At 47.3% G+C, this 18,080-nt stretch overlaps 1 protein-coding gene across 17 annotated transcripts in view; it reads right to left on the bottom strand.

The window, feature by feature from the left end:
• Positions 1-2,068: 2,068 nt before the first annotated feature.
• LOC138516732 (alpha-adducin-like) overlaps positions 2,069-18,080 on the bottom strand; it is a 1,440,750-nt gene continuing 1,424,738 nt past the window's right edge. For all 17 annotated transcript variants that reach the window (XM_069632078.1, XM_069632071.1, XM_069632077.1 and 14 more), the window contains one exon: positions 2,069-3,074. In XM_069632078.1, the coding sequence (XP_069488179.1) occupies positions 2,710-3,074 (365 nt within the window). In that variant the 3' untranslated portion in view covers positions 2,069-2,709. The remainder of the gene's footprint in view (positions 3,075-18,080) is intronic.

An 18,080-nucleotide genomic window follows, 5' to 3' on the forward strand; every position in this document is an offset into this window, starting at 1 on the left:
ACAGGACCGTTTTTCGCCTCTGCTTCCCCACTAGCAACCCTCCCCTGTCTACCTGTTCAGGAAGGAGTTGATCCATTATGTGGCTTGGTCCGAAAAGTGGGCCGTATCCCTAAACCTGGTGATCAAGATGGAATGATTCACCAGGTCAAAGGCCACTGAAAGATCTAAAATCATAAGCAAAGAGGTTTGACCATTATCCATGGATTGGAGAAGCTGGGATTCTAGAGCAAGAACAGCAGTCTCCGTCACGTGATTCCGCCTGAATCCAAATTGGTATTTGTGCAGGATCTGTGAATTATTGAGGTGAAGTGATAACTGATTATAAGCAACCCTATTCAGTATAGTATTTTCAGCAGAAATGGGGTGTTGGTGATGGGTCTATAATTTGTTGGGGGTTAGAGGACATAGATTTTTTTTTTTTTAATAGTAAATGATCCAGGCGTTCTTGAGAACTTTCGGGACGCAGTTTTGGGCAAAGGAGGTGTTGACAAATTTCTTAAGCGCTGGGATGAGCAAAGGGGAGCACTCCTTAATTATCATGGCAGAAGAGGGATCCCTCTAGCAGCTAATGGTTTTGAGCTGCAAGATAATCTCATTTAATTCTGCTTCATAAACGGGTGAAAAATTAAAGGGCTGGTGAGCCTTGACCTTGACTGGGGTGTCAGAAAGTTCTGACACAGAATCGTTATTTAGGGAGCGTTTTTTTTATCTGCGATGATCTCTTTAATCTTTTCCAGTTTACCAGTCATGGCTATCTGGATATTGGTGCACCATGTCTCAGTTTTTAATATTGGGTCTATGTTTGGACCTTCTGGCTGTTCCTGTTCCTTTAGAATTTTGAAAAGCTCCTTGCTATCCAAGGTTGCAATTATAATTCTATCGTTAAGAGATTGCTTCTTAGCTAAAAAGGAGTGCTATTTTATAGGTCCTTGCTGCTTTTTTGTATGTATCCAGGCTGAGCAAGTCTCAGCTCTTTCGCCATGCATAAAAGTATTTAATTATTTTATCTTTTAGTTCCATGAGGTTGGCATTGAACCAGGTGTTGCATCAAGGTTTCTCCTTACAGCATTTTTTTCTTCAATGGTGCCAATTCCTCCGTGATTTCCCTAAAGGATTCTATGAGAGTATTGGTGATGCCATGTAGCCTGCCTGAGTTGAGAATCTCTGAGGTTCGCGGCCCATGGTTTTAGATTTTCTAAAGTTCGTTTCTTATGATTTATAACTAATCTTGATACCTTAGTATCATCTGATGTCTTAGTAAAGCAGTCAACGCAAGTCTGGAAGTAAGTGCATGAGTGGTCCGACCAGGGGCAAGGCATGAGTTCAAGATCCGATAGGTTCAAATTATGGGAGGCGACCCAAACTAGCGTATGTCCCTTTATGTATCATTATTTACTTAATGTATAACCCTCGAAGTATCTGGTTTTCCATTCTTACCATCTTACCTTTTGTGTCCTGATGTTCGCACATACACTGGCCAACTCTTGCTGCTAGTACTTCTGTCCGATGGCTTGGAGATCCCAGTTTATCCTCTTTGTGAAAAGGGTAAATATTGTATAAACTTGATCTGGTGAAGAAGCCTCCATACACGCCTCAGCATATTTTCCATCCATCGCACAATCATGCATTGATTATATCTAGTACACTCCTCAATGTACTCTTATCAGCACTGCACTCTTTCGGACTAGCTTTGGAGGTATAAGACCACTATGGTGGTGACTGGCACAGCGTAATGATTTTTAACCTTACATGCACAGTAGTCCAGTAATTACAGACTTGATCTTACAACTGGAGTGCAACAAGTTGCCACACTTGCCCAGGGATAAATTGACAATCGTATTTAAGGTATAATGCAAGAACTTTCATATTTCACAAGCAGAAGGCTACAAAGACGAAAAGAGAAACGTTATACATTACCAGCTTCACATCTGATGCAGTCCTTTATATGAACTGTACACTGTCTTTGTTCATAATTGCACCACTATTTCTACAACCTGATACAGTAATAGATTTTGCTGGAAAAATTAAATCTGCAAATACATTCTCAGGAACTTTGGAAACCAAATGATATCTTGCAAATGGCTGACCAATGTCTACCATTTATTTTTTGACATTCAAAAGTGCATTCAAGCTGTTACAGAAACACATACTTTATAAGTGCAAAATACGTGTTTTAGGAAGATATTTTACTGTGGGATAAAGGGTGAAGATTTGATAGTCTCTGATACTATTAGAAGCCTGATGTTTAATTACAAACTTGCAGAAGCGTGAGTTATTAGGAGTGTCCTCTCAAAAACGCAATCATCAGTATTTACAATGAGCACACTTCGGTCTGTGAAGTCTTGTACATTTTTAGAGAGTATGGCAAAGTTAATTAGGCATTGTGCACAGGAGCCAACTTGATTACAAAATAGCGATCTCTGTTAAAGCATGGTGGGCATTAAATGTATAAGGCAAACTGCAGCTTATTTAAAAGAATACATTTCAAAGGAGTGTAAAAGTTTTGCGTCATAATTCGCTGCAGAGAATACACGAGTAGCACCTTATGTTGCTTTTCTGTTAAAACGTTAACATGGAGGTTTGCTTCTGGTTTTTGCATTCCTTTACATAATTAGAAGTCAAAACACGCAATACAGTCTGGTACATTCTAGTGGTAATGAGTTATGTTAAAATATATGACAGTGTTTCTGCAGTGCACACATCCAGCCTTTAGGAGTCACTCTTTTTTTTGTTCTTCAGAAAGGAAGGGGTGCGGAACTTCTTTTTCTTTTTTGAAGGAGACTTGCCCAGAGATTCGTCACTTCCGGGATCTGCCGCTCCCTCCTCAGCCACTGGCGTGGTTGGAGTTTCGACGCCAGGCTGAGGGAGCGCATCTTCATTGTCAACAGCAGGCTGCTCGGTTTGGCTCCGGTCTAAATCGTCATTGCATGCAGCCACTTCCAAGTCTTCCTCTTTTTTAAATGCTGGGAAGCAGAGGGCTTCTGAAGGCTCGTCGTCGGGGGTGAGGTCTGGAAGCGTTTGTTTGAAAGTTGCTGCATCACTGTCATCTTTGTAGGTCTGGTCTTGCTGCGAGTCTAATAAGTGGATAAAGAGGTTATGGTTTAGTACTGGTTCTTGCACAAAGAATATCCACAGTTAAGCACATGACTTAGGCCATCTAGGTTTAAGTAACCATTAAGAGATAAGGAACAAAGAATCCTACGCAGGCACTGGCAGCGAGAATCTGAATTTTGGCATGCATAGTTTTAAAAATTGAAGAGGGGGCGAACTACAATGATAAGAAAATCCCTCTTCGGACCTGCACAACCTCTCTGGAACCATTTTGTTAGGTCCCTACAAGTAAATTAAAAAAGATAGTACAGAATATAGCCTTGCAGTCCCCACCACCCACCTTCTCTTCCTAAAGGAGCCACCTTCATCCATCAGATAGTCCACTCTATTCCCCACCAAGGGCACCCCGTGAAACTGTCCTCCATTTTGTGTTAAGCATGGATAAGGGCTCCCGCAGTCAAAATCTTGGTGGATGGCCAGGTTTGTCACTCACGTTTGAGGTATGTTACTCCTGCACGTACATCAATCATGAAGGTGGTGGGGGGAGGGATTTAGTTTGTGACTTGTGGCAAAGTACTTCCTTTACAAATGAGCGGATACAACTAAACATTACTGCCTCACAGTTATTTAAAACTGGTTTTGTCAATAATCTAGGTACCTTCTGCATAGTCGTTAAAATAATCCTACTTTAATAATGAATTGGTTTTGTCAATAATCTAGGTACCTTCTGCATAGTCGTTAAAATAATCCTACTTTAATAATGAATTGGTCCCAGCACCCATACACCAACAGTTAACAGCAAGATTTAATGGTGAAGTTACTGGATGTTTTATTAATGAAGCTTCAAAGTGTTACACGTCAGAGAGCCCAAACAGCAGAAAGAAAGAAAAAGCGCATTTATCTGGCACAGTACGAGCCTGAATAACCAAAAGCACATTAAGGTCATGTGTTAGTTTTGGAAGTAAAAACAAAATGTAAATTGCAATGTATTTTTAAATCGAGCCATAAAACTGGATTCCCCAATACTGTACCTTAGTTTTCAGGTAGTTAGAGACCATTTCCAACATTGCTTTCTCAAACAACACTTATTGAATAAAAAGTGAAAATATTTCCATAGCGCAGTAAATGGATCAAACCATCTCTAGGTGCTAAAGGATGTACGGCTGATCATGTTACTGTGAATGTAATCCTTAATAACATAATATAGAATTTGAAAACGGTGCTTTATACCGAATTCCTCACACTTTTAAAAAACTAATATCCAATATTATTACCAACATTAATAGTACTCAATTTATTGACCTTGGAGCCAAGATGGGCTGGGTTTTCCCTACCAGGACTCCATCGTGTGTTTTGCAGGCTGAAAGCAGATGTCTGGGGTGAGTGTTTAACCTGCTGAGCTCTCTTGCTAGCAACATATATCCAAGGTAGGAACCTACTATATAACGAGTATGAGTTACTTCCGCCATCATCCCATTTTCTACAACTTCACTGACATTCTAAAATACTAACACCTCACATCCTATTTTAAGGGCTGTTCACATCAGCTTGAATACCCTTCCAAGCTAGTACCATGATACCAACGTGCATGCTTTAATATGGGAAGTAGGGATCATCAGGATAACTTTAGTTGGCCAAATCTCAACCTAATACTGCTCATATTTGAAGGATTATACAAAATAACTGATAATTGTTAGGCAGAAACCTGTGCAGTTCCCTTAGGGACCGCTGCAAAAGATTTAGGACTACAGGTGTTAGCAGTAAACCCACTTGGTAGCAGTCTGTACCACCCAGATTTACCTGGTAGCTGTGGCTGAGCAGTCAGACTTCCCTCAAGAAGAGTTAGGCAGTATGCAAAGTATACACAATAGGCACTCAGATACAATAATACAAGCAAACACTGACCAGAGCTTTGGTATCAAAGTATATAATTATTTATTTAAAAACACACTGTTTGAAACACTCCAGCACTCTTATTGTAAAACACTCTAAACACAGTTACTATTATAATATATACAACCCTTATTCTTTATCAGATAAGTCTTAGTTAACACCACTTATTTCCAGACAGAGGTGAGCGCTTAACTATAGATGGCACTCCAATAAGTTCATGAAGAAGGGAGGGAAAAAGACAGAATATGTAAAGATACACCACTCTAAGATTTAGGAACACTATTAGCAAGGCAGAAGAGCAAAAGTCACTTGTGAGCCAAAGTCCATAGGCTGGGCCCACTCTTAGAGAGAGCAGAGCACAAATGCGCCCAAGATCACACAGTTACACTAGGCTTAGAAAGTCTTGCAGAGAGTTCGAAAAGAGTTTAGAGAGGCTCAGAAAAGTTTAGCCAGGGTGTCCCAGGCTAACCCAGGTTCGAAAGCCCGGGGCTAAATCTACCCCGTACAGTCGGTGGCAAGGGAAGCAGGCGGGACACGGTACCTTAAGTGGGAAGGATCCTCCAGCGGTGGCAGTTGTTCCTGGCAGCGGGTGCAAGTCTCGGCGTCGTCCAGGGGAAGAGAAGATCTCGACTTGTAGGAAAGCTGAAGGTCGTTGCACTGCCAGGGAAAAAACCAGCCGCAGAGTTTTCCGGTTAAAGGTATTACCCTTTATTTCGCAGTCGTGGTACAACATGGTATCCCGGTTGCCGGTGTGCTTGGCACAGGCAAGGGGGCCACGAGATACGTCGGGAAAGCGAAAAGATGGTGAAACTGGTTATCCCCACCAGTCAAAGGAAGAAGACTCTCCGGCGGGAGATCTCCTCTGTCGTTGGGAAAAGTGGTGGGACGGTCCACCAGGGCTCCACCGGTGGTGTCGTCGTGGCAGGTCGGCTCAGCTTCTCCCTCGTCGGATTCTTAGGTCCTGTGGCGACTTCTGAAGTTCCAGTCCCCAAAGCCCTGCTTTTATGCAGAAAACCCCCATTCACTCAGCCTAGCTGTCACTCAAACATGCTAAGTGATGAGCCGGCCGGCTCACCACTTGGGCCAATCAGGACGGAGTGCGACTTGAGTTGCCTAGGCAACTCAGTCCAGGGTGCCTAAATCCCCCTCCACCCCTCCTAAGTACCCCAGACAGAGTGGCAGAACAAAGGGCTCGACTTGGGTTGGAGTCAGAGAAGAGAACACAAACGCCATTTTAGAACCGAGTTTTGGCAAAAAATACCAACCGGAGAATTAATAATAATTAAATAAACCGGCGGTATGTTCGAGGCTATCGTGATTAAATAAAGATAGTAGCCTCGAACAATGGGAAAATCCCATAGAGAAATATTCGCAGATGAATATAAAAAGTAGTATCCACTGCCACCAGCCAAAACTCGATCAGGGGGGACGGGGACGTGCCACCTTGACTAACAGACCCCGGGGCAATCGAATTGCCCCAGCCAGTATGTCCACAATATGATGGCTTGTACTGGTTCTGTTCAGAATTCAAGACTAGTAAAGTCAATGGTGACTTTACATGCCCTGGGAGACAGTCAGTCCCAGGGTATGGAGTCTATACTGGGGGGTCACTATGACACCCCTGTGTTACTGCAATGAGGGTGCTGTGTAACAAACCTCACAAAAACACATTAAGCCCTATGGAATAAAATACCCCATTAAACACATCTAGAGTCAAAGGAACACACTCAAATCATGTCCAAGAGTGAGGGTAAAAGAGTCTCACTCTTGGCAGGAGAAAAACAAACCCCACAAATCCAGCAAAGCTGCTGGGGGACTCACTAGGTTAGGAAATTCAGCCTAAACAGAGAATTCTCCCTAACAATAATCTTTCACCATCACATTGGATGTTCAATAATTCCATTCACGTTGTACCACACTATCACTGACAATAGCCTGAAGACAATACTGACATGCACACATGTCTATTCCTTTAACCACTGCAGGTACCCTGTCTCTAGTGATCCACAAGAGGCATTCCAGAATACAAGAATTAATCTTCTGTTGAATTTAATTTCTGGTAAATGTCACACTGTCACCAACATTATGTAGCACTCTTCTAAAAGAGCAAGGAGGTTAGAGGTACACTGGTGGAGGCTGGATAAAGGTCTAGTGGGAGTGATTGTCCATAGGGGAAGAATCTGGAGCATGATAGAAGCAACATTATTTTGTAGGGAATACTTACTGGACCAGCAAAGTTCTTCAAGAAGGGGAGTATGGCACAAGTCTGAGGTATGGTGATTTATACAGAGTGGGAGTCTTCCGACTGAGCAGGCTCGGCTTCAGAGTGAACCTTTTATACTGGGGCTGGGTTATTTTGGTTTACTTTGCAAGAAAAAGGTAATCGTCTGGTACATTGCAGAGCACAGGTGTTTTTTGTAGACTTCTATGCTCTTGCATAAGAATGTCAGGAATTTGAACTGAAGGAACTTCGGAAGCCAGTGGAATTTCTATAGGGTCTGAGCAGCATGTTCATGCCAAAGCTGGGTTGGATTGCAGAGCATATTCAGTTTCATTGATTACATGATAGAGATAACTTTGCAGATGATGCTGAAGTTTACAAGTATGATTGACACAAGAACCTTATATGTGATTGCAACGATTTTTTATTTTATTCCTCAGATGAATTATGAAATCAACAAGCCGCAGCAAGTGTTATTGCATAATTCCCAGGCTTTACATCTTGGTCCCGTTAGTCGGAACTTGAATGATTAACATTCTGGTTATGTTATTAGACAGGGCTTGGCAATCCAGAGATTTTGAAATCGATTAATAAAGCAGATTGCTGGAGTTGTTTTGCAGAGTGCAACAAGTATACCACCCGAATGACAAGTTAAGGCTCCCAGGCATTGACATTTCTACCTGGAATCTTGGGCTGATATTACTCATGGAACTGTTAGATCTAGACAATACCTAGACACCTCTTCCAACATAATGAGAATAAATAGCCTGGTGGTTCTAGCGAGCAGATATGAGTGTTGTAGTACTGGCAGGGACAAGCTCAGAATAGTGACTACTGCAAAATAAATGCCTTTCCATTCTATCAGCATTCCTTTGGAAAATACTCAAAAGGTACACCACTCGTCTATTTCCGATCTACTCGATCACCGAACGCTTGATCATATTCAGTCACAAAATAATTCATTTTGTAATAAAAGCTGACAAACAAGCAAAGGGATTTGTTTATACAAATGCTAAGAATAAAGAAACCACCTACACATCTACTGGCAGCCAGCTGAGCTATTGTTCAGACAGAGCATATACCCAATCTGCCTCATCCCAGCTCCCATCATTCTTGGTGAATTAATTCTCACAACTTTAGGAATCAGCTGATGTCAGACTGGGAATATTACATTGTTTTGTAAAAAACACAGCCGTCGTTGATTTTAGCATTCCAATGTACTGCTGTTCAGACCAGTGTCATGTGATTAACAGTAAGCACCGGTTTCCTATTTTAATTACCTACATTTCCATCCCCTTAACATTTACTTTATTTTTTATTTAAAACCTCTCTTTATTAGTTTTCCAGTTGCATAACAAATAACACCTCAGGCAATGTCAATACAACCTTCCAAACAGAAGATAAAATAGACAAGCAACAACTCCCCACACAGGAACAAACCCCCTCGCCCCTCCCCACCCAACCCTTCAACTCCCACCAGGTCGTTAATGCATGCAACAGAACATATCCAAATGACAAGAGTTTCACCTAGGATACAGTGACCTAGACTATCTTCATAAAGACAATGAGCCAGATATTAATAGGCCCGCAACTGGCAAAGATACTGAACAAAGTTATAAAGTCAATAATCTTCAACTCCGTTCTTGGGTGCTTCCTCATTATCCTGCGACGAGAGGGCACTCTCAGAGTCAGACTCACGAGCCATATAGCTCCTAAAAGAGTGCCAATAGTCCTTGGGTCTACTATTAAGGGAGAGCGTTTGGTTGTATTGCGACTCTCTACGCTCATACATCAACATGCAGTTCACCCATTGATGTATTGACGGGGCCCTAGCAGACCCCCATGCACGTTGACCAGAGACTTGGCGAACACCGAAGCCATCCCAAACAGTTTTCTGTCGCTGCTTACAGGTAGATCTATCCACGGTAGCATCCACGTTTCCGGAGTGAAAGGGATCGTGATCTCCAACCCCCGCCCCATCACCTCAGCAACAGCACCCCAGAAAGTCTGGACATGGGAACAGGACCAAGCTACATGGTAAAAATCAGCAGGGGACAGATGACATCTCTTGCACTCCGAAGACCGAAGGGGAAACACTTTATGCAAAGTCAGAGGAGAATAATACAGTTGATGCAAGAATTTAAAGTGAATCAGGTGAAATCTGTTATTACTAGAAATCGATTTAGTCTGAGCAAGTATGCCTTCCCACTGATCGTCAGGTAATGAATGAGCCATATTAACTTCCCATTTGGCCCTATAGGAAGAAGGAGAGCCCCCAAACCCCCGAACCAGACAATACAGGGAAGAGACCATTTTCTAGAAGAGGGCGGGGCCACAATATACTTTAAGACGGGGGAGGTCTCTGGTGCATCAGGGAAGTCAGGCCATTTCGATTTCAGTACCTCGCCGAGGCGGAAATATAACAACTGGGTAATCGGAGTCCAGTCGCCTCTCGCCTTAAGGTTTTCCCAAGTTATGAATTTCCCTTGTGGTGCTACATCGCCCAGGGTGTGAATGTACAGACTTTGGAAATGCTGAATAAAGATGTGTTCAAATGTAAGCGGGATCCCACGGACCCTATATATGGCCATCTTGGGTGAATACCACAAGCCCATCCCCACCAACTTCACCAAGCTGTCCCAGGCCCTGAGCGTAATCTCCAACGGCTGAACCTCCATCCTCACATGGCGCTCCTGAGGTAGCCTCTAAGGTCCTCCGTTTGAGCGATTGACCTCTCCAACTGAGTATGGCAGATCGTTCGTTGGGAACCACCACCAAATTGAGTACTGGATCTGTGCCACAGGAAAATAGAGGTACAGGTTAGGAACCTCAAACCCCCACTGGGCATATGAACTGTACATTGAGCGCAGGGAAATGCAGGATCTTTTCCCCGCCCAGATCAATCTAGTCAGCATAGACTCTATACGATTCCAGAATGATACCGGGGGCCATACCGGAACGTTGTTAAAAACATACAATAGTTTCGGTAAGAATCATTTTGGCTAGGGAGATGCGGGCCGCCTGGGAGATGGGAAGCCGGACCCAAGAATCCACCCGGTGTTCCAAATGTTGCAAGATAGAAACATAATTTTCCTGATACAAAGGCGCAGGGGAAATGGATACCCTGATACCCAAATATCAGATCCCCTGTGGACACCACGCAAAGGCCTCTCCCACATCCTGTGGGATGACTCCCGGTGTAAGCGGAAGTACCTCCGACTTGGACCAGTTTATCTGTAGCCCAGACAGGGCACCAAACGCAACTATCTCCCCCATCACGGGTTGCACGTTTATTCGAGGATTTTTTATGTATAAAAGCATGTCATCCACGTAAAGTGAGATGATAGATACATGCGACCGGAGTATCACACTGAGATGAGAGTGGAATTCTCTCAATACACAGGCCACCGGCTCAATAGCCAGGGCAAATAGTAGAGGGGAAAAGGGACAGCCCTGCCTAGTGCCCCGGGAAGGATAGATGGGAGCGGATTGAACCCCATTCGTGTAGACCCGTGCCTGTGGAGCCGCGTATAGAAGGCGAATCCAGGCTAGATACGTAGAGCCGATACCCGAGCGGCGCAAGACCTCGAACAGGAAAGGCCATTCCACAGAATCAAACGCCTTTTCTGCGTCCAAGGCTACCACCGCAATCGGGACCTCCGGATTCACATTGTGCATCATAGTAAATAATCTACGCAGATTGTTCTGAGTGGATCGTCCCAGAATAAAACCCGCCTGGTCAGGAAGGATTAGTGTTGGCATGTGAGGGAGAAGCCGATCTGCAAGTAATTTAGCGATGATTTTATTATCGGTGTTTATCAATGAAAGTGGGCGATAGGAGGAGCATCGTTTAGGATCTTTATTGGGCTTAAGTAATACCGTGACCAGGGCAGTACGCGTAGATTCCGGGAGTACCCCGGAGGATGCCGCCTCCTCAAACATTTTACATAAGTGAGGGATGAGCAAATCAGGGCAAGCTTTGTATAATTCAGCTGATACCCCGTCCGTTCCCAGGGCTTTCCCATTTGGAAGAGACATAATCACCCTATGGAATTCCTCCACCGAGGGGGGTTCATTAAGAAGCCCACCAATCTCAGAATCCAGCCAACCCAAGGCGACCCTATCAAGAAAGTCGGTGATCTCGTCATGCCCAGCTGAACCAGTAGCGGTGTACAACTGCTCATAGTATTGACAAAATACCTCGTTTATCTCAAGTACATCACTGACAAGCGGCCCACCCTGAGATTCCACCACTAGAATAGGCTCCAAATGATTCTCCTGTCTGACAGCCCAGGCCAAGGTCCTACTCGGACGATCCCCCTCCCCATATCTCGCTGCGGCCACAGGGTCGCCCAAGAATCTCTCCTCGTCGTCCATCAGGGCCTGAACCTCCCGCCTCCTTGCTGCAAGAGTATTTTGGAGATCTGGTGAATCTGCGCTTCCTTGAAGGAGTTCCAGATCCCTAATTTCCCTCTCCTTACGTGCTATCGCACCACGAATACTCTTCAGCACCCCCCCTTCCTGCGACATGCACCAGCCTCGCAGAAACACCTTAAAAGTTTCCCAAACCACCCCCGGACTGGGAACTGACTCAGCATTAAATTGAAAAAACTCTGATGGCCTGGCGAGCCCCTCCCAGAACACCAAGTCTTCCAACGCTCAGCGCGAAACCTCCAGCGAAGCTGCCTAGGGTAAGATGGGGGTCCCTTAAATTTTACCAGCACAGGGGAATGGTCCGAAAGGGTACGCGGGAGAATATCCGCCCTGACCACACCGCATCCGCCCTGACCACCCCGCAGGACGAGCCCGGGGCATAATCAATTCTGGACGAACTCCCGTGTACACTAGAGTGAAACGTGAATTCCCGAGCATCAGGATGACACCGTCGCCATACGTCAAACAAGGGGTAATCAACTATAATGGATTGCCATTTTTGCACAGCGTGGGGAATCGACCGTTGAGTCGATGCCGACCTGTCCCGCATGGAAGAAATGGCTACGTTAAAGTCTCCCGTCCACACTATCTCGTAACCTGGAAATAGTCGTAGATGCTCCAAACATTTTTGAAAGAAATCGGGAGAATCATAATTAGGGCCATAGATGTTAATAAATATAATAGGATAGTTTGCGTTCTCCCAGCCACCAGCAAAAATCATCCCTCCTCGTCCGCCACTTGCTTGTGAAATTTAAATCCTAAAGAGCGATGGATGCAAGTAGTAATTCCCCGGGAATGTGTGGAGTAAGAAGAGCCATACCTATGTATTCCCCAGCCGGAAAGGGCAGAGAGCTTGTAAACCCTTCCCAGGTGTGTCTCTTGTAAACATAACACGTTAATCTGATGATTCCTGGCAAAATTGGATATGAGTCGCACCTTTTTCGCATTTGTGAGGCCCCGAATATTCCATGTAAGCAGAGTTATGTCCAAAGGGACAGGGGAACCCGGCCCCGAGGGAGAACTCATGTCAACCACCAATGGGTATATGTCGAAGGAGCTGCAGTCGCCAAAATATCAACCGGGGCACAGCCATAGGAAAACCCTGTCTGTCCGGACGCATCCAGAGCGCCACCTTCGCCAACAAGAGAGCTCACCCCTCCCATTCTTTGTGTACGAATATATCAGGATGACCACACCGGAGACCATGAGAGAACCCCAGCGGTTGTGATGTCAGGTCAAAGTTAATTACTAGACAGGTAATACTACCAAATAAAGTCCTGCTGAATTCTCCGTCTGTGCATACAATAACCTGGGAAACCCCCCCCCCAAACAACACCCACGCGATACCAACAAAAGAACAAACCAAGCCCCAAACCCCTCCCTCCACCCACGCCAGAAACCCCAATCTACTGGCCCCTTCATCCCACCCACCACCCTAAACCCCACAAACAATATCCAAGTCCAAGCTAAGTGGCCGCTGGGCTCGGGGGGAAGCTGGCGGCATCTGCGGCTCATAAAGCTTGTAGGCTCAATACCATAGTTACACGTCACAGTTTGATCACCCACCAGAAGACAAGGTTAGTCAGTACAGTCACAACTCAAAGTAATGTTTACATAGCCATCCCACAGGACCCGCCGTGCATCCTTGAGCAACCCCATAAGCACGCCAATTCGCTCCCAATCAAGGGGCCATCGGAGCAGGAGGCACGGGGTCTGGCATGCTCGAGGTGAACCTCTCGGCCGTTTCAGGGTTAATGAAGAAGGACACCTTACCATCATGCACCACCCTAAGTTTAGCAGGATACATCATAGCATAGCGGATCCCCTTCTTCCGCAACATGGCCTTAACGCTTAGAAACGTTTTCCTCTGATCCTGCACCTGCTGGCTAAAGTCAGGAAATAAACAAATTGTTGATGAGCCCCATTGCAGGATCTTCTTTTCCCTGGCCACGCGCAACAGGGTATCCCGATCCCTGTAGCTGAAAATTCAGACTATAATGGCCCTTTCCGGGGCCCCCGGGGGCGGCCTGACCGCCAATGAACGATGGGCCCTTTCAACCATAAACATATTCGAAACCAGCGTATCGTCCAAAACCTCCTTCAGAAGCTGTTCAACAAAGAGTTCCATGTTATCAATACAAGTGGACTCAGCCACCCCGGTAATCCTTATGTTGTTCCTCCTTGATCTCCCTTCTAAGTCGTCATTCTTCGCCGTTATTTTCTTAACCATGTGTCCTCATTTTGCTTGATCTCTCTTCTGCCTTTGATACTGTCAACCATACCATCCTGCTCAACCGTCTCCGTGATAACCTGGGTATCACTGGTCAGGCTCTGGCATGGCTGATTTCTTTCCTCTCCAATCGACCCTCCCAGGTCCAACTGGGGTCTTTCCTCTCTGACATCTTTTTCTCTACCTGTGGTGTCCCCCAGGGATCTAACCTCTCTCCCTGGCTGTTGAACCAGTATCTGGCACTTCTCGCCCACCGCATCGCTGCTCTCTGCCCCAACTTTCAGTGTTATGCGGACGATACCCAGCTCATTTTCAGGCTACCCTCGGCCTCCTCTTCTCCTTCTCTCATCTCTGACTGTCTTTCTGCTATCCAGGAATGGTGTGCCGCCAACGACCTCTGCCTTAATGCCAGTAAGACTGAGATTCTACTCATCGGCACTCCCACTCCCCCCTTCCCTGCAGCTCTCTGGCCGGCCTCTCTGGGCCCTCTTCCTGCTCCTACCTGCAAGGCAAAAAACCTCGGGGTCATCTTCGACTCCACACTCTCCTTCTCTCCTCACATATCCGACGTCTCTAAGAAGTCACACTACCAGCTACACCTCCTCAGAGGTATCCTTCCTTTCCTCTCCTTCCCCCAAAAGCTCACTGTCTCTAGAGCCCTGGTTCTTTCGAAGCTGGACTACTGTAACAGCCTATCTAAATCTGCCTGCCTCTACTCTCCGCCCTTTGCAACTCATCCAGAACAGGCCTGCGAGACTTGTCCTTGGCCTCAAGCCCAGGGACCCTATCTCTCCAGGACTGAAATCACTACACTGGCTCCCAGTGACTGCGAGGATCAAGTTCAAAACCCTCTGCATTGTCCACAAGGCCGTCTGGGGCCTTTGACCAAAATACCTTCAACTCTCTCTTCCTAAATATCTTCCTTCTCAAGCTCTTCGCTCATCCGCCTCCAACTCCCTCGGGGTCAGCCGCTTCTCCAAGCAACGAGTTGGGGGCAGATCTCTCTCCGCTGCATGGGCCTCCCTGTGGAACAGCCTTCCTGCCTCCCTGAAACTTGAGGAGAACCATCTCTGGTTCCAAAACCTTCCTCTTTGCTCCGCTTTCTCTCCCCCTCTCCCCTGCTAATACTACTGAAACTGCACGGAATCTGCAACTGGGCCACTCACCGTTCTCGGTCTTTGGCCCAGCCACTCTCCCCTGCACTGCCTCCCCGGCAACCCCTGCACTGTAGAACTGTGCCTGTATCCCTACAGTCCCCTTTCCAGCACTTGTCTGCACTTACCTCGCACTTGCCACCAGCTGGTCCTTGTTATTTATGCTGTATGCTAATAACCCTGTACTGCACTTTCCCCTCTCCCTTTCCCCCATGCACTTTTCCCTTCCCCTCTGCCCTTGCGCGATCTGAATGACACCTGGCCTAGTGTGATGGTAGTCTGTCTCCCCTTGTTCCCCCCCGCCTCGTCGCGCTTGAAACACTTAGGTATAGGCGCGTTATAATTGACATATCATACATATATCATATCATATAACTGCCTGTTGCAAAGAGGTCACCTCTCTTTGGAGAGCGGAGATCTTGTCCTCCCCATCCCCAATCCTCTGCTCCGCCTCAGCCATCCGACCGCACAGCTTCTTAATTTGTATCGCCGATGCATCAATCTTAGCTCCCAAGCTGTCAGTACTTCCCTTGAGGTCCAGTAGGGTTTGATTTAAGGCAGACATGTCAATATGAGCAGCCACAGACTCTTCTCCCTGGCCAGCAATTACTCTATCCGCCTTTGCGAATTGCTCCATCTTGGATTGTTTCTTGGAGTTACCCATTCTAGGGGGATACAGGGAACCACAAACAGCGGCCGCGCACGAGCCGCGCCGGCTTCAGACACAGGGAGGATAAACTCTTTAAATCCAGATTTTGCCAGACCTAAGGGCGTAAAAGCACAACTTGAGGGCAAAGGTCCCAGCTCCCCCCGCAGCTACAAGGACAATCACTAGCTGCACCCCACTCCACCGTTTAGCCCAGAAAGGTGGGGGGGACGGTGCCAACAATCAGCCCGCAGACCATCCCATCAGGAGTCCAATTGGGAGGTGCCCCAGAGAGTATAGAGGCCAAAACCCAGCAAAGAGGGGAATTTTTTTTTTTTTTAAATTAAAAAAAGGGGGAACATCCACGGAGAGGGGGCACCTCACTACACTCCAAAGAGGGAGGCCGGGAGGGTATCCTGCCATGTCTTCCACAGAGTCGATACTTCACTTTAGAGGGTGCCACTTGCCACCAGCCCCAAATGCCCCCAGTCTGCACCACAGTTCTCAGGAAGCCACCACCAGCTGCACATAGGTGCCCAAAGTCACTCACTGCCGTGAGGGAGCCCCCAAAGCACAGGCGTGTATATTCAGGGGCCACTCCACTCACCTCCATGGGGCCCCAACCCCCCGCCCCCACCGCCTCCAATGTCCCAAGCAGGCAATCCGCCGACACCAAGGGACGCGGCTCCAAGCCGGGGCACCAGCGCCGCGGAGCAGACGTCAGAGCCGGAACCCGGCCTTAGGAAGGGCTGGAGCAGGCACCGCAGGACGCGTCCACTGGCCCTGAGCACCGTCTGCCCACAAGCCGCGGCCACAGCACTCCCAGCAGCGGACGGGGCCGCCCGATACACAGATCTCCACGAGATGGGGGGGGCACACCAGGTCCACGCGGCCGAAGCAGCTCAGGGCTTCGAGGCCGGACACCGCGATCCGCCGCCCGCAGCCCTCGAGCCGCAGTCCAAATATTCCCCAAGCGCTCCGCCACGACTTGGAGCAGTATCCGAGCCTCAGCCACATGTAAATCGGCTCCGGTGGGCGAAGGATCCTCAGCCTCCAGCAGAGCGCTCTCAGGCTGCGGCCATCTACGATGCCGCGCAACAGCACCCCCCAACATTTACTTTATATTTGCATTTCATGGCAAATGATTTGTAGAGCAGTAAATAAAATCTACAGTATTTCAAAACATGGCAGATAGGACAGGGTAAACATGTCTTTTTTTTTTTTAAACTGTTTTTATTACAACACACCAAACATTACAAAACCTGGGACATTCGCATACAGTTCAAACTCATAATATAACAAGCTGAATTCTTAAGTCCTGCACCCTCCCTCCCCCCCAACTTGAGCCAATTTGTCCCTGTCATCAGCCTGTGATTCTTCAGGCGGGTTTGCCGTCTCGTTATACGTCTCACCTTCACTGTGGTGGGCCTTTCATGGTGGCCACTAGCTGTCTCCATTCAATTAGGGGTCCTACCTCCTCCTCCCCTCCCCTACATACCATGTCAAACCAGTCGTTTCTGCCTCTGCCCATTTCAGGAGGTCAGCCCACCACAGCTCTATCCTTGGTCTCTGGGCCGCTTTCCAGCCCATTGCTATCCTTCGTTTGGCCAGGATGTATGCTAGGTCTTTCATTTGGCTTATGTGCCTTGAGTTGCGTGGCCTGGGGAAACCCCCCAACATGCATGCCCAGGCCGACTCCACCTCCATGACAATGCCGCATCCTGCTAAGCGTGTCTGTAGTTCTAACCAAAACCTTCCCACTTCCGGGCAGGCCAAGAACATGTGCAGCAGCCCAGCTTCCACCTCCCCGCACCTAGGGCACTTCTGAGCCACCTGACCACCAAACTTGGCGATCTTATTGGGGTGAGGTATGCTCTATGCGTGACACACAGTTGAATTTGTTGGAGCCTGGCGTTCCGAGACCCTTTTTTATGGTATCTCTGGGCCCTCTCCCAGAGCCCATCCGACATGGGCTCCCCCACCTCTCCTTCCCATAGCTGTCTCAGTTGAGCCAATTCCTTCCCCACCTTGGTCTCCAGCAGCTCATATATACGAGAAACCTCATGCCCGCCCTCCGACACACCGTATATCATTTCCATAGTGGCATCCGGTTGCGCGGTGAGCACCGCCGGTGGCCACCTTGCTCGCACCCTTTTCAACATTCTAATGTAAGATATATACTGCCCCTCATGCAACCCCACATCCTCCACAAGTTTTGGGAACTCCAATGCCTCCCCCTCTTGCCATATGTCTCCCAGGGTGGCCAGGCCTACTGGTTCCCAGTACCTTCGGACCCCTTGCATCAGCTGGGGGTCCTCTCTGCATAGTGCCACCAGCGGCATCTGCGTGGAGAACGGAACGGGGTGTCCCGATATCTGCCACAGCTCCCAGCCCAGTACCAGAAGCCCTGCCATCTCTCGGACCCTTGGTTTGGACAGCCATACCACTTCT

Source organism: Ambystoma mexicanum, chromosome 6q, assembly GCF_040938575.1.
Source record: "Ambystoma mexicanum isolate Mex_15411 chromosome 6q, UKY_AmexF1_1, whole genome shotgun sequence".
NCBI lineage: Eukaryota > Metazoa > Chordata > Amphibia > Caudata > Ambystomatidae > Ambystoma > Ambystoma mexicanum.